General features: G+C 40.8%; 1 protein-coding gene across 4 annotated transcripts in view; it reads left to right on the top strand.

Annotated features, from left to right (window-relative positions):
- Positions 1 to 24,880, top strand: part of pappaa (pregnancy-associated plasma protein A, pappalysin 1a) — a 106,269-nt gene that overhangs the window by 26,356 nt on the left and 55,033 nt on the right. For 2 of the 4 annotated variants that reach the window (XM_038734436.1, XM_038734435.1), the window contains exons 8-10: positions 9,977 to 10,105; positions 10,318 to 10,409; positions 13,847 to 14,043. In XM_038734436.1, the coding sequence (XP_038590364.1) occupies positions 9,977 to 10,105; positions 10,318 to 10,409; positions 13,847 to 14,043 (418 nt within the window). Of the gene's footprint in view, positions 1 to 9,976; positions 10,106 to 10,284; positions 10,410 to 13,846; positions 14,044 to 24,880 lie in introns of all 4 variants that reach the window. The other 2 variants (XM_038734434.1, XM_038734433.1) reach the window with 1 other exon arrangement.

Genomic DNA, 24,880 nt, shown 5'->3' with positions numbered 1-24,880 from the left:
AAGTGATTACCATTTAGCTTCCTGCTTCATTGTGATGTAATTAGTGGTTGTTGGACAAGCCAGTAAAAAGGTGTTTATCTCTGTGGAAACTATCCATAAAAATATTTTCTTTAATACCAGATATCCTTTTCAATACCCTCAGGAGTACTAGCAAGCCACTGCTGCTTCTGCAATTTCAAATCTGATGCCCAACATTTGTTTCCTAAGTCACAGGTCAATCGTTGCCCACATTTGTTTTTTCCCATGTTCCATGAAGCAAGGGCAAACAGATGGCTTGTTAAAGGTATTATCTGTAGACTGTGGTGAGAGTTTAGTGCTTTGCTTACATGGAATGTGCTGACTCAGTGAAGATTGTGCTATACATGGCACTGCTTTGTGTTATGCCATCTCACTATTGTGCTGTCAGCGTGGTTCACATGAGAAGGAAAATGCTTGATAAGAGGTGAAAGGGTGAGTATGCATGTTATGCAAGATGGAGTGATGATATCTAAGTTCCATAAAGTGTCCGTACACCACTTCCTGGTTGAATGGCTGTGTCTGTGGAAGGCTGTCTGCAGCAGGGATGTATTTATTTGAGGGTTTTGGCACACTTGAGTGATTATTGATGTACTGTAGGTAGTTTTACTGCTGTGGTATATTTCACTAGCTGTGGTTGCATTCCAGCGGTAGTGGTCAGTGGCACTGGCTGACTATTTTCTGTTGTGAGAGCATATGGGATCTTGTCTCTGTTAGATGATCAGAGAAGTTTTGGAGCAAGTAGGTATGTGTGCTCCAGCCATTAAAATATTTAACTCATTCAAGCAAATAGCAACAAAAAAATATAAATTTATGTATATCCTTATGCCTTTATTTATAAAACAGTTTGGGGAAAAACATAAAAACAAGAATTCTAAAAAATTTTATGAAAACATTGAGAGAAAACATGCGAGAGGGATAGTTTGCACATTTCTTACAATGTTTTGAGTTAATATCAGTTATTGATTAATGCAGGGACTTTAACTTCTATATCTACCATATGACACTGAAACAGTATGTGAGTGGATTACTATGCACAGGTTCCAATGTGTCGTACTACTGTGGCATTCTTCATCAAACAAATAAAAGATTTGTCCAACAGGACAACCAAGAGTGATACATTTGTCAGAGAAGATTGAATTAATGGCCAATATAATGCCACATCACACTCACTGTCTAACAACAAACATAGCCTTTGACATGGTGGAGTAAAGAGCAAAGTTCACTTAGATGTTTTGCCATCCCACAAATCCAATGTAAAGTGCTCTGTTTCATCACCATGGTCCAGATGCTGAAATACTTTTGTTGACCACACGGTAAGCTGCTTCTTCTTGCAACATGTTTCCACGGGGGTTGGATAGAGTGATGGAGGTCTTGACTAGGGGGATGATTGACCTCCCGCTGCCAGACCACTGCCCTTCACCTGATCCGGGGCAAACTGCACAAGAAGACAACTGACATCTTGGCTCCTTTGGCTCAATCCATGGGTGGTGGTTTGTTTGGAAGGGCTGGGAGGTCATTGTGACAGGGTAAATTATGGTTGGGAGTAAGAAGGGTGAAGTCAAGAGGAGACGCAGGGGTGGAAGGTTAGACCAGTTGGGGGTAAATCATTGCTAGGCTAAAGGGGAAACATTAGGGGGTTGAGAAAGTAGGGTAGGATTGGGTTAGTTTGACCCTGTCCCTCTGTGGCACCCCAGCCCACAGGCTAATCCTCTTCCTGATGTGGGTTTCAGACCTGTCATTCATTCACAGCCTATGTCAGAGCTGATGTTAATAGACCTCCCAGACACAAGAGAGAGGGGGCAGCTCCCCCAGCATCACTACTAACCCACACCCCCTCTGTAATCAGACTCTACCGCGGTTCTACACATTATATACCCCATCCATCCCTAAGCTACTCTGCTAACAGGTCTGCTGCTGTTTGAGAATTCAATCAACCTTATGTCTCCTCTTAAAAGGAAGATGCAAGAAGATTTTTATGCTATGCACTTTCTGGCTAATTGTCAAATAGCTATGTGGTTGGCAGTTATTATTGTGAGTATCCTCTGTGTGTACCAGAAAAGGCACCAGTATACTCTATGTTCTATAATTTCTTGAACTTTTGACAGTTACGTCCACTTCACACTATGATTGGCCAAGTGTGTGACAGGGAGAAAGTAAGCAAGGTTTGGACTTCTCTGAAAAGCTCTCTTTTTCATTCTTTACTAGTACTACTACTACTTCTGTAATTTTTATGTGTGTACAAATAAGTGTAATAATATGCCTTCCATGAGAGACTACATCTGAAAATGCATTGCCATTCATAACACGTATAAACACTTCCTGCCTACAGACATGGTTGGACAACATGTCATACAGGTAGTTCATTTTGAGCATACCATGGCCAGACTTGATATTTGTTTGGGAAATACAGTCACAGTCACATTTTAAAAAAAAAGGTGTATTCCCTGAGACAGTTTTGGTTCATTGGCAATGTCAATAGTGACCTAAATATATTTCAGATTTAAGCTGTATTAATTTGGAATTTAATGTCAATGAATTTAGTGTCATTGTAATATTTTAATAAATTATGAAGGTTTTAGCAAAACTTTTTAATTCACCATAGATTTTAATTCTTTCTCATCACTCATTGACTTTACTTGCCTAACAATTTCTTCTTTACTTATAAGACCAACCCCCCTCCCCCCTCCCCCAACCCAACCCCCTTCTCTATAGGCTGTTGGACATGAGAAATGAGCCTTGCGTAATCCTCCTAATATGAACCATATTCATGAGTTGCAGACAGAGTGAACAGTGTAGTCCTCGTGGGGAATAGGAATTCTTTCTGTTGATATCAGAAATGGGTTGAATTGCTTCAGGATAGACAATGGTGATTGTCTGTTTCTTTTTATGTAAAGATAAACATTATAATCAGTAACTGTATGTTGGGGGCATTCACAGGATATGAACTACACTAGTAAGGGTTTGGGGGTGAGCTGAGTAAGCTGTGATTCAATGTAACATAAAATATATATCTTTCTATCTTTAGATCAGGTTAATTGATGATGTATCAACGTTATGTTTATGCAAAAACTGTTGACTATAGCAACATACACACCTCCTATAAACACTCCTATAAATGCATGCATTTGTCATTAAAATGATCTCCTGTCTCTTTTAAAGCAGGTCTACCTCTTTTAGGTCTAAACATGTAGCAGTTAGACATACCGTAGGTGTAAATTAATAGCAGTAAAACCTGTATGTCAGCTGCCACATACAAAATGAGTATTGCCCTGTTCTTGCATGCTCAATCTAAGATATTTTCACAACTGCCTTAAATGTATCTGCCTTTCTCATCTGGAATCTCTCAGCCAAGAACAACAAGCAGCTACAGAACGGAAACACATCCATATGCATGCTCATACATAAGCCTAGCGCACACATAAGTGAAGGCAGGAACACACACAGATGAACAGACACACACCAACACTCTACTTGCTCGCAGTAGCAGGCACATAGATTAGCACATACTTCTGTGTGTAATCACCTGGTGCTATCAAACCACCTTTGAAAGGCATAGGACTTTGAGCGGGAGCCAAGATAAAACCTGTATTCCTACAGGGGTTTTGAGAAAAATGTCTGGATGTACAAAGAAGCACCTATGATGCATCTTGTCTGCGGCTGGAGTAAAGTTCTTTGTAGTATGCATTGCATATCCGATCAGTTATATATCATATCTAATCAGTTACAGATGAAGGTGTGGTTTTATGAAGTTTGGAATGCCGCCAGAAGTCATGTCTGTGACTGGATATTATCCATCACATACACACACATCAAATGATTGTACCACGTCAAGAGCAACTTAGAGATTATGCTGGCTAAAAAACTCTTTCACAGATTTACTGTTTATTAATGTCCCTGCAATTCTAAATGTTGTTCTCATACATCCCACTCACCAAGATCTAACGGATGGAGAATTCACTGAACTGTGTTACATCTGCACCACACCTAACACAGCATGGCTATTAGGAGTAAGGTCAGGAGGAATCAACCATGCACTTAATTGGGAACAGGGTAAAAGCCATGTTTAAACAGTTGTTATCGCCCTATGAGTAGTAGCACTATTGACCCTATAGAACCAAAGGTGCATTTTGACACCCAAGTAACATATGTTGCTTGGCAGCATACTTTAACTCTCAGTCCAGCACAGGATGTAGAAACCTTACTGTAGAGTAGATTATGCATATGTCCTTGGATCTGTATACATCTGAAACAACCTCCACAATCTGTTTGGAAATACTTTGTTTTACCATGGTATGGCCTTTTTAAACTCTGTAACAAACAAAAAGACCATCAAACTGACGGTAGACAACTGTTTCCCCAGTGAAGCACAAAGGTCTATGGGCAAAGTAGTTCTGATCTTTTTGTTAAGAAGACCTCTGATCTTCCACAGCTGCCTTCTTGTAGTCATTTGATAGCCTTGATGGGGGCAGTGGCTAGCTTTGTGTTTGCTCTGTGACTGAGGGTATAGTCACAGGCTTGCTATGCTGCAAAACCAAACATTTTATCTAGGTCCATAGAGAAAGGGCCACAGTGCCTCATGTGTGACAGGGCAGAGGAGTCCAGAATCAAGGCCTGCAGGCGCTTAGGATGAGGAAGCTGCCTATGTGGCCCAAGCTTGTAGCGTGACACAGTGGCATCTGAGTTCTTAGTATAGTCTATAGAAACAAGTGAGGATGGTATAGTTCCGGTAGAGTTCATCGATTGGAGTTTTTAATTAAAACAATGTACCTGACTTCTAGTGTAGAGACTTTTGTTCAGTTGGCTTTTAATGGCTTTTTGCAGCCATGACTGGTTAGCAGTTCTCAGCCTAGATAGACAAAAGAAAATCAACAATCACTGTGGATGCAAACCACAGCCTGTGGTCTAAGAGACCGTGGTTGCACGCTCAGTCATCCACTTCGACTTTCTCCCTAAGACTTTTTGTGGCGGTACACCGACATCACGCTACTTCCACCTTTGCTGCTGAAAGAGGACCATCATTATTCCCAGGACTGAATCTGAAATGTGACACTGCTTTCACATTTCAGATGTCTCCAAATCTCCAATAACTGGTTATACCATGAGTAACTAAACATCATCTTATTCAAAGCTATTGGGAGAGCGCTATTTTGATTGTAACAGCCTGTGATCGATGGAATAAACTTCAGCCTAATGAAGAATAGATGACTATTACTTCATCATGTTTTCCACAGAAATCCCTCTCTCTAGACCCTGTTTTAGAAATCACCATTTACTCCCTTATCTCTTCTTCCTTTGATTCTTCATGAATTTTCTTTATGTATTTTCTTGTTCTCGTCCCTGTTTACCTCTTACTCAGTCATATCTAGCCACTTTTCTCTTTGTTCTTGCTTGTTCTAGCATGACCATGTCTCTCGGTGTGGCCTGATCAAGCAGTGCAATTACTTTTCTGTTCATTGAATTACCCACAGTATGAGAGCCAGAATTTCTCATTATACACAAAAAGGAAATTCATGTGCTGCCTTGCTGCAAAGCAGTTTCTGTTTCTCTCTTCTTTCTGTCTATTCTGTGTGTTTGCTCTCCTCCAAGATAAAGTCTCCCACAGCTTGACTTTTCCAGGGGCTAAACTAATTCAATTAGAGGGGGGCATGTTTGAGTGTAGCCTGGAGTTGCACCAGCATGAGCCAACATTTCAGAACAGGACATACTGTAGTATAAAAGAGAGTCTGTCAGGTCAAACATTCTGTGTTGATAATAATAGAGCCAATATAAATATCTCATCCTAGGCACACGTTTTGCTGTGGGGAAATTCATTTTTTCACTCGAACTTTAGGTCCATCAGTTTTTAGATTTAGGATAGTGCAGCTAACTTGAACTATATCTATTTTCATCCACCAGGAATGTGATGAACAAACACAAGAGTAATGGAGAAATTAAGCTGGGGTGGGGGGGTGGGGGGGTGGGGGGTTCAGCCATTCTGGACAACGCATTACAATTTGCCTCTCATTTACCCATTCACATACGGACACAAACAGAGATGATGACAACGCTGCCTTGCAAGCAACTTGCACAAGGACAGTGTCTTGCCCATGGACACTACGACATGTGGACAGCAGCCAGGGATTGAACCCCCAACCCTGTGATGAGTCGCCCTCTTATTCACGAGTTTGCCAAATCAAACATGTTACAATGAATGGTTTCACTCAGAGCTTATCAAAGGTTATGACTTCCCTGCACATCACTCAAACACTTTCTTGATTTGATTGTTGACTAGCTTGGGCTTTGAGAAAAACCTTTGTCATGTCAGAGCATTGTTTGCTGTTGGTGTTACATTGCACTCACACTGGGGAGTATATTGCAGCAGTGGGAATAGTGGTTCATGATGTGACAGCCTGAAAAATCACTGCGTGTATGAATAAATGGTCACACAGAGGTGCAGCCAAAGGAGAAATAACTGGTCTCGTTAATCCCAACAACTCCTACTCACTCTTGTTTAAATATAAAATGTGTAGTTCGGCTGGCAGTGAATTACTAATAACAAAAGGTATTGTGCATGCCAGCTTTTAAGTATATGTGCGTGCGAGTTGCTTTGCGTAATGGACATGAATCTACATATGCCCTGGTACTTATGTAAGCATTCCAGTATCCCAACATGCTTGTGCATTGCAGAGTGCATTCCAAAATTAGTTCTATGGTACTTGATGGTCCATATTAAATTATCTCTGGCTGACCTACTGGTCCTATTTATCCTCATTTACTAATGTTGTTCCCCACCTATACGCCTACTGTTTGCCTGTACTTAACCAATACTAGCCATACTTATACACAACATGTATGCATCCCTATCCCCTTATGAATAATGTAGAAAACATATAGCATGCATGACACTCACTCATTTTCTCTACAGTGCCTTCATAGTAACACGTACCAAATACTTTTAAATATATACTTTTTCTTGCTCATATTCCATATTGTGTTTCAAATTATAAAATACTTGCTAGACCTTCATTGTCACTAGTTAATTGTTTTTTTTTGCATTCCCTTGCATATTTTTACGGTGGCTCCCAGGGCTCAGTGAGGAATATTTTTTTGAGGACTATGAATTTTTTTTTGAGGACTACTTTGCGTTCCCTCGCAATACTTTTGCATTCCCTCGCAATACTTTTGCGTTCCCTCGCAATACTTTTGCATTCCCTCGCAATACTTTTGCGTTACCTCGCAATATGTTTTGCGTTCCCTCGCAATACCTTGCCATAGCAGCATGAACATTTAGCCTATAGGCTAGTGAGTGGACAGTATTGCATAATGTGAGTTGCAAGGTCTTGATCCACATACCAAATAATAACGAAATGCCATTTCATGTGGTCCAATGTGCTAAAAACAGTCACAATAGCCTATTCAACTTACAAGACACAAAACAAAAAATAGACATGTTGGCCAGCCAAAAGAAAGAATGGCATTTATTGTTTAATGCAGCAGTCATTAAACCAAAATTACTTTGAATCATTTGTGATTTTTAATGCATCTTCAGTAGGTTATTTAATGAGCTTTTCACTATTAGTCAGGCCTGCACAAATAAGAGGGTAATTTACAGTATGACACTAGACGAGACAGCTGATCTGTATACTGTTAGGGGAGTGAGAATGGCATGCAGGGCTGGAGCATTATAAAGTGCGTAGCCTAATAGTGCAACCCCAAATCTGAAGTATGTTCACCTGTATAGCCTATTTCTAACCTATTTAAGCAGCATCAGAAGTAGGCTTCTTAACATTAGCGGAGCCCTGATGGTTACAAGCTTCTGAAATATAAGCCAGTAGCGGGAGCAGCCTAATAACAGTCGGCTATGTAAACAGTGTGGAAGTGCCGTAGCAGCATGAACATTTAGCCTATAGGCTAGTGAGTGGACAGGATTGCATAATGTGAGATATGTAGCCTCCATATGAAGTCTGACATGTAGGAAACAGTGTCCATCCACTTTGACTGTTTAAGCACCAAGCATCACCGATGTAAACACAGAATCAGCTTCCTCTCATCTCGGCGGAGCCTTGCGCTCTGACAGAACACGGTGTGCCCGCTGCATGCTCCAGGACATTGATGGGGCAGGTCTGTGTAAAGATGTCGGCTTAACAGTCTTCAATTTACCGGGAGCAGCCTTACGTCCAAGCTGGGCCAGCATGGCTCTATCCCGGCTGTCTTCCCTCTCCTCTGGAGCGATCACCCGCCATGGTGCCTGGTCCTTTTTCATTAAAGCCTACATAAATATGCCTATTGAGCAGTAGCAGGCTACTATATAAACAATGGAAATTCTCCGTTCAAAGTAAAATTCAATAAGCTGGAGTGTTGCACTGAGAGCAGCTGCGCATATGGCTCGGAAGTAGGCTAACAGAAGAAGACAGGTATTGAGAGGGAACGCAAAACATATTGCGAGGTAACACAAAAGTATTGCGAGGGAATGCAAAAGTATTGCGAGGTAACACAAAGTAGTCCTCAAAAAAAATATTCCTTACTGAGCCTTGGGAGCCATGTATATTTTTTCCAGCATAAGCCAAAATATAACAAATATTATTGCAATAAACAGTAATAAGGAAGCCAACGGGATTCTGCTTTGTAATATAAAATAGCCACTGCCTGCCATTCACACAAAATGAGGCTGTGGTGTGTTCAGGACAATTTTCAGACAACATTCAATGGATATAATATAGAATTCACAAAAAAAAAAACCATAGGTCTTGTTTACACACACACACACACACACACACACACACACACACACACACACACACACACACAAAATGTAGGGTCAAAAACTCTGAAAGCCAAAAAAGAAAACCATGAAGGAGAAAACATGACCAAAAGCGACAAATCAAAACTAGAAATGAGAAACCAAAACTATAAGCACAAGGGGGAAAAAAGTCAAAACGGAAAGAAAACTGTAAACAATTCAGTTGCAAATGAGAGTGCTGAAATGAAAATCAGTTATCCTGTTTTTATTGTCTATGATAGTCAAAAGAGGTGAATACATAAACGCTTTAGATTCTTTGCTTGCCTTTACATGTTTAATTTTTTTTTATTATTAGCTTAGTTTCCTGTTGAGAAAGTTGTTAACATGAAACAGTACGTACTGTGGATTAATAAAACAGGCTACTTGCATCTTTTTAGTCTGAGCAATTAAAGCAGAAGACTTTTTTGATGATTCTGAAGAGACCCATGACATTACAGAAATCAGTAAGGCTGCCTGAAGAAAAACAGGGCCAGAATTCAACAGAAATTATTAAACCTGATGGTAACGCAAGTAAACATGTAAAGGCAAACAACAGATCAGAGAGAAAAAGTGAGCATAACACAATAATAAAAACAGGCACTCTCACTTGCGCTTTTGTTGTTTCTCATATACAGTTTCCTTTCTTTGAGTTTTGTTTTGTTGCTTTGGTTTCTCATTTACAGCTTTGATTTTTTCATTTATGGTTTTGGTTTTCTCATTTACGTTTTTTCCTTTCAGACTTTTTTTTCAGACTTCCTTATCATGGTGACTCAAGAAACCATCATGACGACTTACACCGGCCAAGTGAGTAGTCCCCCAATATTTCTCCTGTCCAATGTGTATTCATCACGATGGTTCCTTGAATCACTATAAGGGAACAAATGAAAGCTGGACCCAAAGCGGGCAAACACAGCCATATAAGCGTTTGGATTGGATAGGTATATGTGTGGAAGAGACAAATGTTTTCACTTGCGTTGGCTCTAATACTTTAGTTGCTGAAATATTGCTATATCACACACACAAATCCTATCGACCCGTTCTCCACAGGCCTGGTCCGAGTCGCTTTCTCAGTGTACGAGCTATTATTCTTATTCCTTTTAATTTATTAGACATTTCTCCAAGGCTTCACATTAAACCAAATTTTTGGACAGTTTGCAATTTATGGACAATTTGCAGTGATTTTTGCCTCTCTTTGTGCAGGGATGTGCTGCCACATGTTATGTACACCTACCAGGTCCAGACTATCTCTGGCTGGAGTGAGAGTGAGCCCTCCCCACCTCTGGAGCACGAGCTGGGGGCACCTTACTGCGGGGATGGACGCATCCAGAGGTAACATGCACACACACTCATGATCTAAATATATATACTAAAATGCATGCATACAGATGTGCAAAGAAGCATTTTAATATAAAAAAGAAATCTTTACTCCTATATGTTTCATTTTGTATTTATTAGTTTGGCAGTGTGTGTGTGTGTGTGTGTGTGTGTGTGTGTGTGTGTGTGTGTAGATGTTTTCTCAGTATCGCCCTTTGCTATTTTAGTTCCAAAGGAGAAGAATGTGATGACATGAACTCTATGAATGGGGATGGCTGCTCCAGCCAGTGCAAGAAAGAGTCCTTCTTCAACTGTGTTGGTAAGTCATATGGACAAAGGTATTGTTAGGGTTGTAACAGGAATTGCTTGCAGTCACTGGTTCATCTCTCTTGACTGCTGTTGTGAAAAGTACTGGAAATAGAAGAGAGTTAATTTAACCTTCAGTGCAACTTTGATCAAGGTATTTAACCCCTGAATTCTCAAGCATATATGCTCCAGTGCCATCAGTTGTTAGGATTTACGGTGGCTCCCAGGGCTCAGTGAGGAATATTTATTTGAGGACTATGAATTTTTTTTTGAGGACTACTTTGCGTTACCTCGCAATACTTTTGCATTCCTTCGCAATATGTTTTGCATTCCCTCGCAATACTTTTGTGTTACCTCGCAATATGTTTTGTGTTCCCTCTCAATACCTGTCTTCCTCCGTTAGCCTACTTCCGAGCCATATGCTCAGTTGCTCTCAGCGCAACACTCCAGCTTATTGAATTTTACTTTGAACGGAGAATTTCCTATGTTTATATAGTAGCCTGCTACTGCTCAATAGGCATATTTATGTAGGCTTTAATCAAAAAGGACCAGGCACCACGGCGGGTGATCGCTCCAGAGGAGAGGGAAGACAGCCGGGATAGAGCCATGCTGGCCCAGCTTGGACGTAAGGCTGCTCCAGGTAAATGTCTGGTCTGGAGGAGATGGGACTCATGCTGCCAAACACCGGAAAATTGAAGACTGTTAAGCCGACATCTTTACACAGACCTGCCCCATCAATGTCCTGGAGCATGCAGCGGGCACACTGTGTTCTGTCAGAGCGCAAGGCTCCGCCGAGATGAGAGGAAGCTGATTCTGTGTTTACATCGGTGATGCTTGGTGCTTAAACAGTCAAAGTGGATGGACACTGTTTCCTACATGTCAGACTTCATATGGAGGCTACATTATGCAATCCTGTCCACTCACTAGCCTATAGGCTAAATGTTCATGCTGCTATGGCAAGGTATTGCGAGGTAACGCAAAAGTATTGTGAGGTAACGCAAAGTAGTCCTCAAAGAAATATTCCTCACTGAGCCCTGGGAGCCACCGTACTGTAAGGATTGGATGTGGTTGTAATATATATCGGTAAAAGATAAAACTAATTAAAGATTATTTTATTTTTATTTATTTATTATTTTATTTTAATTGATTTATTGTGTAAAGAAAAGTTATTTTAAAAAAAATTTAAGAAAGAACAACCATTACATTATATTACATACTGTATTTAGCACACTTTTAAAATTGTGACATTTACATAAAGTATGCCAATTATTTTAATAAAACTGACTGCTAAGTGTCCAAACATATTTTACTGGCTAAAGGGGACCTTTTAAATAACATTTTCATAGTTGCATGCAACCTTTATAAACTTAAGATTTGACCACCTGTTTCCTACATACCATTTCATTCCTGTGTTCTTCTGTGGCATGATATTATTGTGTGTTTAGATTTGAATGCAATGCGTTTTTTTTGTATGATATCACAAAATAGAAAGGCTGCAAAGTTATCGATGAGACCCACAGGCTTACTTTGTGAATGAACAGATTTGACATCTGGGCATCTTTTATCCAACTACTTCATTCCTTTCACAATAGAATGAAAATGCCATTAGATATCATAAACACTTTGACCTCCTGTTAAAAATAATAATCTGGAAATAATTATTTTTTAAAAGGGTGAGTCATACATTATATTACATAGTTGAGTGACTGGCATCTCCTACGTTGTTGTGTTTTATGAATAGATGGATGGTTTCCTGTCCAGTTCTCCTGCTGTCTGACAATCATTTTGCCCCCCCCGTTGTGTGTGTGCGTGTGTTTCTGCATGTACAATACAAGCATGCATTCGTGCACGCACATGTGAGTCTCTGTGAAGTGTCCATTTAATCCCAGATTGCTGGATGACTGCATTGGCTGTTTTTCCACCAACTACAGTGCTCAAGGGTGTGCATAAGTGTGTGTGCGTGTGTCCAACACTGTCTGCCATAGTTGTAGTTTTGCACTGAAATCTGACACTATAATGATGGGACTTTCTGTCCATCTGTCTGTATATGTCAGAGAGTGCCTGTTTGTCAGTATAGAGAAAGGATTTTGAAAGACAGTATACAACAGGCCCAGGGTGCTACAGTCTTTCACGACTGAGCCAAATTTTATCTGGAATTGACAAAATCGACAAGTTCTTCTCAATTGACCCCACCTGGTGTTAAAATCCCATTGGCTATCTTAATAGGTCTGATTGTCCTAAGCTGTGGTCCCAGATTTCTGCTATCACAAATGGTTTTGGAAGGTCAGATTTGCCAGCAATAAGAAAGACAGACTTTGGAGTTTGTTAGACAGCCTACGGACCATTCCTTTCTCTGTCTCAATCCATCTTGGCTCATCTCATCACTCTCTCTCTCTTTCTCCAACTCTAGAGCTCTCATCTTTTTGCTCTTGCACTCTATCACCTTATCTGTTTATTCTATCCCTGTCCAAATTCAAATACTGTAGCCATACTCTTTCTTTTTCCATCTTTTTCTCTCTTTAGCTCACACTCTACCCATTGCCACTGTTTGATCTTTCCCCTGTCTCAGTCTCACTCCTTCCCTTCTTCCTTGCTTCTGTTTCCTGCTGAGTGAGTGGCGGGAGTGTATTCTGTATGCCCCCTCAGTAGCCCCTCGTTTCACCATTGCCAGAGCACAGAATTGACTTGAGCTTTTTGGCTGTGCTGGAGAGGGCTGGAATTTCGAGGAGGAGGCCCCGGCCAACTTGGCACAGAATGCCGCCTTTCCCCCTAACTGGAACCCCACTGGCTGACACTGCTTTAGCTGAGAGCTGAGAGCAATGAGGCCCAGGCAACCTCCCTGCTCTGTTTCCCTCTCCCCCAGTCCATAAGCTTCCAGTTCCAAAACTTAAGTCCGGGTGGGACGTCTGTAAAAATTACAGCTGTATTTTTCTTTACCTCTTGACTTTGTCTGGTCCCCCCCTAATCCCATCTTCTCTGTGTATTGTCTCTCGCTCTCATTTTATTGCTCTCTCACTTTCATTCTTTCTTTTTATCTATTTCTTCCTGACATTAACACATTCTTTCATCTTAGTTTGTAGATCCTCACACACTCAAGAATTTACTTTACTTACCTGTCTCCCCCTTCCTTCTCTGATCCTCTCCCTCTTCACCTTCCAAAATAATACAGATATGGCTAGAAATGGGGGGCAATACATGCTCTGTAAAAAATGGATGAGTTAAGGGGAGCAAATGGTAAAGTGTGTGAAAGCTGTACAACTTTGTGCAAATGAAAACATGCCAGACAAGGAAGAGTGGGGGGTGAGAGGGGATATGTAGAATCTCACCGACTGATATTGTAGCTGTCTTAAATCCTCACTAGACAGAAAAAGTAATTTGTACTATACAAGTAAAACAGAGATATGGATTTTCTTTTGAAATAACAACTTTTTGCTGTCTGTTCACTTACAGAGGAGCCAAGCATGTGTTACTACTATGATGGTGATGGTGTGTGTGAGGACTTTGAGCGAGAGACGGGCGTCAGAGACTGTGGCCTCTACACCCCCAGTGGTTTCCTTGACCAGTGGGCCTCCACTGTCGAAGTTTCCCATGAGGAGAAGCCCTACTGCTCTGGTGAGGTGGCTGCTGGATACCCTGCTGTTACTAAGGTAAGGCCACAGTTTGTCCTGTACATCTATCTATCTATCTATCTATCTATCTATCTATCTATCTATCTATCTATCTCTATCTATCTATCTATCTATCTATCTATCTATCTATCTATCTATCTATCTATCTATCTATCTATCTATCTATCTCTATTGAGATAGATAGATAGTTATTTGTTGAGACTATGCTTTTATCCCTGTGATTATTACACATAATAGTTGCTCTCAACATTTTTTGCGACACACTTCCAAAACAACTTCTTTTGTTTGTTTACCAGTTAAGTAATTTTAGAGATTGGGGCATTTAATTAGATGTCTCCCAGGGTGGGTGCAGACGTTCTCATTAAAGTAATGCTTATTGAAGACGAGTGAAGAAGCTATTGATTCCACCTAAGCCCGGTGGAAGCATTGATCTGTTGCTGTCGCAACGCAAAGAGGGGCTGATTGCCCAAAACATTAGGGTGAGGCATACATTCATGCACACACACACACACACACACACACACACACACACACAAAGCTTCAGACACATGGAAGTGAATTAGGCTCAAGCCTATCTAATCCCCTCTCCCTAATATAGATGGTCAAAGCTAAGGCATGTTGTTGAACTGCACTATCTCCTTTAAAATCCTATTTATTATTTGAATTTCATTATTGTTTGGTTTCTCAATAGCTGTCAGGGTAGTTGTTATTCAAACCAAATGTTAAACCAAACATCCTGCCGTGTCTTGTTTTGATGTTAAGAGTGACATCAATTTGCAGTGTATGCTCGTAAATATTTTAAGCCTACAAAGGAGATACTTTGTGTTGAAACTGTTGAGCCTCACACCTCTACACTGACAGCGTTCTCTCTTCTGAGGCATGTGCGTAATGTTGGAAGTGTATGATGTTGGCTGTAGGGCTTGTTCCCACTGCTGATGATGCATTTTACAAGTCCAAAGAAGTAGGTATTCTCAAACAGCTGTGCTCAGGTGCCTTGCTCAAGAACACTTTGGCAAGGATTTATGCAGACAAAGGCAGGAGATTTATCATAACCATTTAATGCATTTGATAATGTCATCGCATCACTTCTGTCTGAGCTAAAAAATGGTGTGTTCCACCCAACAACACTGCAGATGGAGAGGGAACGAGACACCAGTGGGAAATGTCCATATAACCATAAAGAAAGGATTTCTGCTGTGAAGGACACGCTGTTCATACAAAACCCACTTTTACTGTGAATAACACACTGTTCCCCAAGGGTCATATGTGATGAGATCACCTCATCACAAGGCCACTGACTGTACGCTCTATGTGAACACACAAGTGCATGTGCACGTGTGAAGAATATGCAAACAAAGGTTATCAAAACACAAAATTCTTGTGGGTTCTCACACACTTTGTCATCTATCCAGTAAAACGTGAGTTGCAAAGCTTGTAGGTACACAGTTGCATTAAAAATTGTGTCCTCAAAGCCCATTCCCTTCACCAACATCAATACATGTTGATGTAATCACTGACATTTAGTTTTCCACAATAGTAACATGTAGTGCATGTTACTATGGTGGAACTAAATGTCAGCAGCATCAAATGCCCACTTTTCAACTCCAGACTAACTTTGATTACACTGTGTCCTTGTAGTTTCAAGCATATGCACATAAAACAAAAAAAAACCCTGCTTGAACAAAATGCACACGATTGTGCACACGTGTTTGCTTGTAGTAGTCCCTCAGAAAACAAAGATAACATAACACGCCCTCAGATAACTGAGTTGAGATTCTCGTTCAGGCAATTCTCCTAAGAAATTGTGCAATTGCATGCATGTGGCCACAGCGACTGTCCTGGAGGCTCATGCCACAGATGAAGCATGTGAGGATTGGTTCTGGAGATGAATACCAGGCAGTATGCTTGCCTTTGTTCATGGATCTAGTTTAAATGTGGCCACTTTAGAGCAACTTACAAAACACCACAGTGGCTGATCAGTAGCAAAACAAAGTTATTGAAGATGTTACCTATTTTGAAGGCACTTTCAGTGATGTCTCGCATCTGGTATTTTAATTGCTGTTTTTACAGACAATCGCCCTTGTTTCCAACCAGGAGTCAGTCAAAGTGTCATTTTTCAGGCATCTGGATCACATTCCCTATGTAGAGTACTTTGTTCTAGTTGTCTCAGTCTGTTTACACAAGGGGTTTGAGTTTCCTGGGTGACTTTGGTGGAAAGGGATGTGAAAGGCCTAAAGACATTTGATGTGATAACAACCAAGAGAACCAAAGTTGATGCCTCAGAGCTGCTTAGTTACTTATGTAACTTATTATTTTTCTGAGCAATGTAGTCTGCCAAGAGCACCTTGGCTTTGACTCACATAATGCCCTTGAAAGGGACTTAGAATCTGGTGGGGTAATAAATTGCTTGGCGACTTTTATATGACTGTCATCTGTAATATATATATAAAAAAGTATAAATTTAGTCTGGCAGTGTATAAGGATATAGTAGTTTTTTGGGGGACAGCAGATTTCAAGAGAACAGACCGGTCTACAGAATTAAATACTGGTGTGAGTGAACAGTGTACTGTAGTTTTTTTACTTGCTCTTATCGTATCAGATCAGCACCCATTTTTCTGAAATCACGGTAATGTATGGAATGTCTATATCGGTTATCTTTGTTGGAAGAGCTTGACATCTACAAGCTAGCTCTGACTCAGCAATTGAAAGCAGAGAAATGCTTCCACTTGCCTGTTGTAGATGGTGGCGAGCCCTAGGGAACTGATACAGATATTTAGAGAGCAGGGCAGCCGATATCCGATATATAATGCTGATATCAAAAAAAAGAAATAATTCTAGTATTCTATGCAAAGTACAATCTAATATGTATTTTTGTCTTATCCAGTTAAGTGTTGTTTTAAATGGAATTTAATGGGAATTATTTAATGAGAAATAGATTATGCTGTAGATGTCAGTGTCATGGGTTGGCTCAGTGAAGTGGCAGAGAACTGAGGAGTGTGGACCCAAATGCAGACAACAGCGAGGCGAGAGGAGGATGCAGTTCAAAATAAAGTTTATTCAAATAACTAAACAGGCTTAGGTGGAAGCTCGGAGCAAAAGTCCAAACAAAGGTAATCCAGAAGAAGGTAAATCCAACACAAAGACAGAGTAATCCAAAACAGGGGAACAAACCAGAAATTCAGGGAACAGAGCACCAGGCAGAACACTCAACATAGACACAAGGACGTGACAAGGACTGAAGACAACTGAGGACAATATATACACTGCTAAACGAGCAGGGAGGGAAGAACAGCTGAAATATATCAGGTAATCAACCACAGGGACACAGACCATAATGATAAAACACAGAAGTACACAGATCAGGAAAACACAACTAAACAAGACTACACAGAGAAACACAGAACCAAAAACGGACTTAAACAGGAAAGACATGAACACAAAACCACACTCCTAACAGTCAGAACGAACATTAACCAGCTCTGACTGGGGGATCCCGAGGCGTTCTCTGTACCTAGTCCTGGGTCTTCCCTGTGGCCTCCTCCCAGCTGGAAGTGCCTGAAACACCTCCCTAGGGAGGCATCCAGGCGGCATCCTTACCAGAGGCCCAAACCACCTCAGCTGGCTCCTTTAGACGCAAAGTTATCAGCAGCTCTACTCTGAGCTTCTCACCCTATCTCTAAGGGAGACACCAACCACCCACCTGAGGAAACCCATTCCGGCTGCTTGTACCCGCGATCTCGTTCTTTCGGTAATGAACAAGACCCCGAGGTACTTGAACTCCTTCACTTGGGGTAAGGACTTTCCCTACCTGGAGTTGGCACTCCACTGGTTTCCTGCTGAGAACAATGGCCTTAGATTTAGAGGTGCTAATCCTCATCCCAACCGCTTCACATTCTGCTGTGAACCGATACAGTGAGAGCTGAAGGTCATGGACCAATGATGCCATCAGGACCACATCATCTGTAAAAAGCATTGACGAGATCCCAAGCCCACCGAAGCGCAACCCCTCCCCACCACGACTACGCCTTGAAATCCTGTCCATGAATATCACAAACAGGATTGGTGACAAAGCGCAGCCCTGGCGAAGGCCAACCCTCACTTGGAAAGAGTCCGACTTGATGGGCATACTCCCAAGCCCACTCCAGGATCTTTGTGAGAGTAAAGAGCTGGTCCATTGTTCCACGACCAGGACGAAAACCGCATTGTTCCTCTTTGATCCGAGGTTCGACTCGATGCCGGTTATCTCAGAATGTCAGATATGACCCAGATTAATCAACCAACTGTCCAGTCTATCACTGTTTCATACAGTGGAACTGGATAGTTTATTACGATGGAACTACTGCCACCCCAAGCCAAACGACGCTGTCAGATGAAGTTATTTGTATGACACCTTTATGAAAACATAAATAAACGGAATCTGCAGGGTAGAAAAAGTTATTGTGCTATGACTCTGCTTAATTATTTTGTCCATTTGGGAGCTTGTTGCGACATAGTATAATTTCTTAAGAAACAGCTGTTGGGACCACTGAGTGACCATGCATAAATAAGCTTAAGGGTGACCCTGCCAGGAGCTAAGCTGCTGTTGGAATGGCTCTTGGGTTAAATAGCATTCACTGTTTGGTTACAACACACTCATTCTCTCTTCATCATTCATGCATTCTGTGTATAACTTATAGTAAGTGAATTGACAACGACCAGATACATATAATAGTATATAAATAAGATTATACATACAAGATTATTATGCTTGAAATGATCAATAATAGGTATACAGGGGGGGCAGCCATCATTTCTTGTTGAAGACTTGGCACATGGAGTAAATCTTTGATCTAGCCAACCACACCCCAAAGACAATGTCATTACCACGGCACAAAGCCAAACGTTCTCTGCTGGAACTAGTGTTTGGTTAACCACTAGCATCCATCACACAATATTTACCATTATTGTCCTGCGTGTTTTCTGGTGTGTGTGTGTGTATTTGTGTGTGTATTTGTGTGAGAGACAAAAAGACAGAGACACATAAAGACAGAGAGGCAAACTGAGGCCCAGAAAGTTGTGCAAAGGGAGTGTACAAAGAAAACCAAAGTGTCTTAGTGAGGTGTTGGGCCACCACAAGCCACCAGAACAGCTTCAGTGCTCCTTGGCTTCTCCAGATCTCTGGATACCAACTTGATGAATGAGCACCATTTCCCCAAAAGATAGTCACTCACTTTTTTTAATGAACTCACTTATCAATAAATCACTTTTTTACTGCCTATTTGTCAACGGGCTTGTAACCTGACATAAAAATGAACCACACACAGTTGGAGTTTAACTGAGTTTCCAGCATGTTGTGTGAAGCTGTCTCCGTTGTGTCGGTCTCTGTGTCAGAATCTGCTCACTTCGACCATGTGCATGAGCACACGCTGGGGAAGGTACTTGTTGCAATCTGAAACCTCACCGATAGTGGCCCCTGAAAACTACATATAGCCCCTTTAAATCTAAATATTGAAACTGAACTATGGACCAGAGCCATTTTCAATCTAATGCTTATTGAATAATATGCACTTATACAAATGGCAAATGCAATTGCTTCCATGCTCATACATGTTGTTTTTTGTATTAAGATCACCGAAGTGACACGTTTTGTGGAGCAAAGGTGGAAATAGTGTGACATTGTTACAGAGCCAAAAAGCCCACAAATGGTAGAGGAAAGGGGGATGAATGGGCCAACAAAGGGTTAGACTTTGACACACGAGACTGTTGTTTTGCTCCTAAACCTAAGCAATTACAAACAACATATTTTGTTGTTTAATTTGGAGGACTTGTTGCACTGGACAGAAATCTTACCTTGAGAAGTTTTAGCCTACTTGTCCACTTGTATTCTGTCTTGTGCACATATATCTTGGATTTTTTTCTAACCTACTGAACACTGTACCACTTAATACCCACAATGCATAACTTGAAAATGTCTTAGCACCATGTTGTGGTGTGGTTGTGAAAATGAGTCTGCTAATTCACAAATACAGGACAATGCTAAAGCTTAACTCTCTGTGTGTTTGTGAGTGTTTTTTTTGTTCTGAATGACTGTTTTAGGGATAGGGGGAGTAGATAGTACATCGTTTCCTTGTGATCTAGTAAACAAGTCCTGTATTAGTTTTCTGTATCAGTTCTGTTTGATGTCTAAAGATGGTGTTGATCTGTGTGTGTGTGTTTTTGTGTGTGTGTTTGTGTCTGACAAAGAGAGTGAGGTGGGCAGCAGTGATAGAGATCTTTGCGGATGCAAGAAAGCAACAACAGCACAAGAAGCCACTTGAGGAAAAAGAGAGATCATGTATCTGCACGAAATCTCAAATGCTATGTACTAGTGGTGTGTGTGTGTGTGTGTGTGTGTGTGTGAAAGGGGTATACACAGGAACATATTTCTACTGTAGAACATAAAGAGAGATACAGGGATATCCATTTATCTATTAAATGCCAAGGTGAATAATAATCTCAATTTTGTGTGTCTCATCAGAGGACTTTTTTAAAACTTCTGAAACTTCACACTAAAGGAGAGCCAAGGGGAAGGATGGGTGAATGACCCCACATTCAAACCATTACTGAGGGAGGGTTCAGCAACATAAGAATAAATTGTGCATAGAGCCATTAATATACATACTCCACTTTTAGTAGCATGCAATCTACATTTACAATATAGATGTGTATTAGATCTTTGTAAGCGTGCTGTTATTCCCCTTCCTGCGTTACCTATAACCTGCCTACGTAACAAGTACTACGGATTTGCTGCGCGCGACCACACGTGAGAGAGGACAACAAACACCGGCAGCTGCTGTCCCATTCATCATAAACATTGGCTTTAAAACTTCATACAACAAGGTCCAAACACAGAAGCGCTGACCGCAAAATAGGAAAGTAACGGTTAGTAAACATGTTTAGCTCAGCATTGGCCATCTAACGTTATCTTGCTTCTTGCTTTAGCTACGACCTAACTCCGACTGTGTTATGAAAAGATGAATGGGCGTTTGTTTGTTTGCCAAACTTGTGGTGGTCGATTAACATAATCATTTACGTCCTGCTGGCTGCCATCAGCGTTAATTATTAACGGTGGCTACAAACAGGCTACAGGTTTATTGTTGATCATACAATTTTATTTTGTTATAACGTTACACTGGTTTGAGAGTCTGGGGAGGTGTTGACTTACAGTAGTTTATAAGCTGTGATTAGTTGTAGAGGCATTGTACATTAGGCTACATGGTTATGCTCTGTAAGTGAAAAACAGGTTACATGTTTATTGTTGATCATGTAACGTTACAGTGTTATTTCACTGGTTTGAGAGTCTGGGGAATGTGTTGACTTATAAGCCATTGATTACATTACATGGTTGTGCTCTGTGAAAAACAGGTTACAGGTTGTTGATGATGTAAAGTTACAGTTTTATTTAGTTAACGTTCCACTGGGTTTGAGAGCCTGCAGTTGGTGTTGACTTACAGTAGATAATAAGCCGTCATTAATTGCATTGCACATTACATGGTTGTGCTCTGTAAATGAAAAACAGGTTACAGTTACAGAATCCCTTATAGCGAAGCAGTTTCATAAGCGGCCTGGTTTGAAGGTAGTAGGTGATATAACATTCATTATAACCACGAGAGACTTGAGACTTGACTTGGACTCTAGCTCAGAGACTTGTTAGCATCTCTGTAGGGTACTTACAACAGAATGTAAAACCAAAAAAGAGTACAAGAATATCATGCAGATTGAAAGAATGGAGGGGAAGTCGAGATTTATGAATGAAAATAAATACTAAAGAGCACAAAGCAGTGAGATACTGTAAAATCAACAAAAGGGGAAATTCTATTGAAATGACATGAAATAATGTAAGAAGTCAGAAACACAAATGACAAATGACAGAAGGATGAACACATGGGGTTAGTGGTTGTAATTAGAGGTAACACAATCTGGAAAGTAGTTTGACCAACTGATCAAATCTCAAAAGAAAATATATCATTGAATAAAAATTATTGTGAAACAAGGCCATTCCCACAGTAAAATGTCCTCAAACCACCAGTTTGATCCCATCAAAAGTCCATATAGCCACCAGAGAGTGTATGAAGTTCATAAAGTTGAGAGACATTAATGATTAATGAACAAAAAAGCACTTCCTGCCAATGTGACATTCTAGCCAGGTTTAATACTTGTGTTTAGTTTTTTGAACTTTTCTGTTCCGTCTTTCAATGTCAGACACATGTGGGGCTACATGTGAATACAGTAAGATGGCTTCAGCTTATTTAAATGTGTCTCCCTTGTTTCCTGATCACAGACAGGTACACAGTCAGACTGAGACTCACAGGCAAACACATGCACTCACAGTGCCGCCTCCATGCAGGATTATAGGGCAGGTCCATAGGGGACTGAAATGTACTACTGCTGTCTTTGTGGAGCAGAACATAATGTTCCCCCTCTACCACACCATGGAATATGGTGAGCCAGCTCAACATGCTCTAGGGGGATTGGATTGTAGAACTGGCCCTAGCAACTAACCTACGTGTGTGTGTGTGTGTGTGTGTGTGTGTGCGTCCGTCGATGTACGTGTGAAGACTACTTGCTTTCATATACGTGTGTAGATGAGTTTGAGTCAGTGGGGAGTGTGCATGTGCATTCAAACTTTAAGATCAAACAGCAAGCCAGGTGATTTCTCCTGAGAGCTGCTGCCCAGGCAATCTCTGACGCAACCCCTGGGCACCCCTCGAGAACACTCCCCTAATAAGCAACAGAAGACATTTTAGTCCTCTCATGCTGCAAGAAATTGCCTATATATAAAGTTTACCCATCATCAAACACATGTGCATGTGGTCTGGATTAAATAACCCCCTTCCCCATTCATCTTTAGGTAAGTAATGCTTCCGAGAGTGAAGAGAGGCACTGTAAAAGAAACATCTCTGGCTGGTGAAAACAAGGAAACAATAACTGTCACAGTTTTGTCCTAGGTCCCAAAAAAAGCAGGAAGTGTGTGGATACATCTATACTGTATACAGGCTACTGCAGATTGTACATACACATTTACCCACATTTTCCTCTACATATACATGGAAACAAACACACTGGCAAACTTGCACATACTGTTTCACAAGCTGAAACACACACACACACACACACACATATGCCCACAAAAACAAAAGCTCATACAGTAGCCGAACTGTCGCTTTCAGCAGCACAGGAAGGCCAGCTTCTCTGGCACTGTCTCTCTCGCCAACGTTCCCCCAAACCACATAGCCCTCGTCAGGCACAGTGCCAGTGACATAAGCGTGTGGTAACATTAAAAAGAAACCTCTGGGATGGTGTTCCTTTTTCCCTTTTACTTTACCAGTTTCAATTATTATTGTGGTTCTGCCATGTGGAAACCTCATTGTGACTGTTGTTTTTTTTCATGGCACCAATGACCCCCCCATAACATTTTCAAGCTGTTAATATGCAGGGTTTTGGCCCTGTTTTATTGAGCATAGGGGGCCACTGACTGAGGGACATTTATATTCTCCGCAGACCCATCTGTTTTAAACTTGCTGGCATTGTACACTCACCAATCCCTATACATCAGTCTGTGGTCCGTGTTCCCTACCACCCAGTCACTACTCATGTCTGCCCTGATGAGACAGGTAAACTGCATAATTGCACTCACTCACTAACTTTTATAGCCCCATTCTCAGTAGGCCATGGAAGTGGCCCATCAGTAGCCCTGGACCAATGAGACACTGAGCTTCAGTGGGTATGGGTGGGGCTGGGTGACAGGACATTACCTCACACACCAGGCGCTCACCAGCATTCCAGTAAACCATGGGATGGTGCTTGGAAACTCATACTAGTTTCTCTCTGTTGCTCTTTCTGTCTCTCCACAAATGCCTCACAGATGCTCAATCCTGCTTCCCATGCTCAAATTCGTTTATATATGCCTTTGACAAAGAGAGCAGGAGGAATGGAAAAGAAATACCTTTTGATGGAAATAAACATGCTTTAGGATGTTCTATGACAGGGTAAATATTCTCTAAGGAAACTTTGTTAATATGCATGTTTCCAAAATGTCCACAAGTCCAGAAAAAAAAAAACTAGGTCACCACCTGACCTCACAGAGTCATACAGCAGGATCTGAAACAAACAATAAACTCAGAAATGCTCAGCAGGTATGCTCGACTGCTGGTGCACCAGTGCTCCCACTTGTAGTCAAATAAAGTGATTGGATGGATCATGCAAAATGAATGAACAGCTTGGTTGTTGTAGTGATTATGTTTACTGCAACAGTGAATGAGTGAATTATGGCAAAAACCATGCACAGAATAATACGACTCAAGACAAAAGGGCGTGTATCATTTTGGGAAAGGGGAACATGTAAATTAGTCTATACAAAGGGGATTGTGGGAAAGCTGGTTGACAAAGATGCATTCCAACTGTCCTAACAACAGAAATGCTCTTATAACCCAATCCATAATGATTATATCTGCCAGTGATTTCCTTTTGCATTCTTCCACATGGTACACAGTATATGAGACATTATGTGTAGCACTTTATAATAACTACACACTATAAAGCATTAGTTAAGTATTAGTAAATACAGAATTCATCATTTATAAAGCATTGTTCATACATTAATACACATTAGTAAGTCATTAGTAACACAGTTATAAATGGTTTATTCTTTATTATCTACACACTATGAAGCAGTTGTTAAGTATTAGTACCATTTTTAATTCATCATTTATAAACCACTGTTCTTATGTTAATACACAAGTCATTTATAAACATAGTTATACATGTTTCTTTATCAATAAGGTAATCTATAATTTGCTTAATAATTGTGTTTTCATACTTTATATATGATCGGGTC

The sequence above is a fragment of the Micropterus salmoides genome, unplaced genomic scaffold (assembly GCF_014851395.1).
Source record: "Micropterus salmoides isolate LMB-PRFRI ecotype aquatic unplaced genomic scaffold, ASM1485139v1 Ms_hic_scaffold_20, whole genome shotgun sequence".
In the NCBI taxonomy this organism is placed as follows: Eukaryota; Metazoa; Chordata; class Actinopteri; order Centrarchiformes; family Centrarchidae; genus Micropterus; species Micropterus salmoides.
This window is presented reverse-complemented; position numbering and strand designations above follow the sequence as displayed.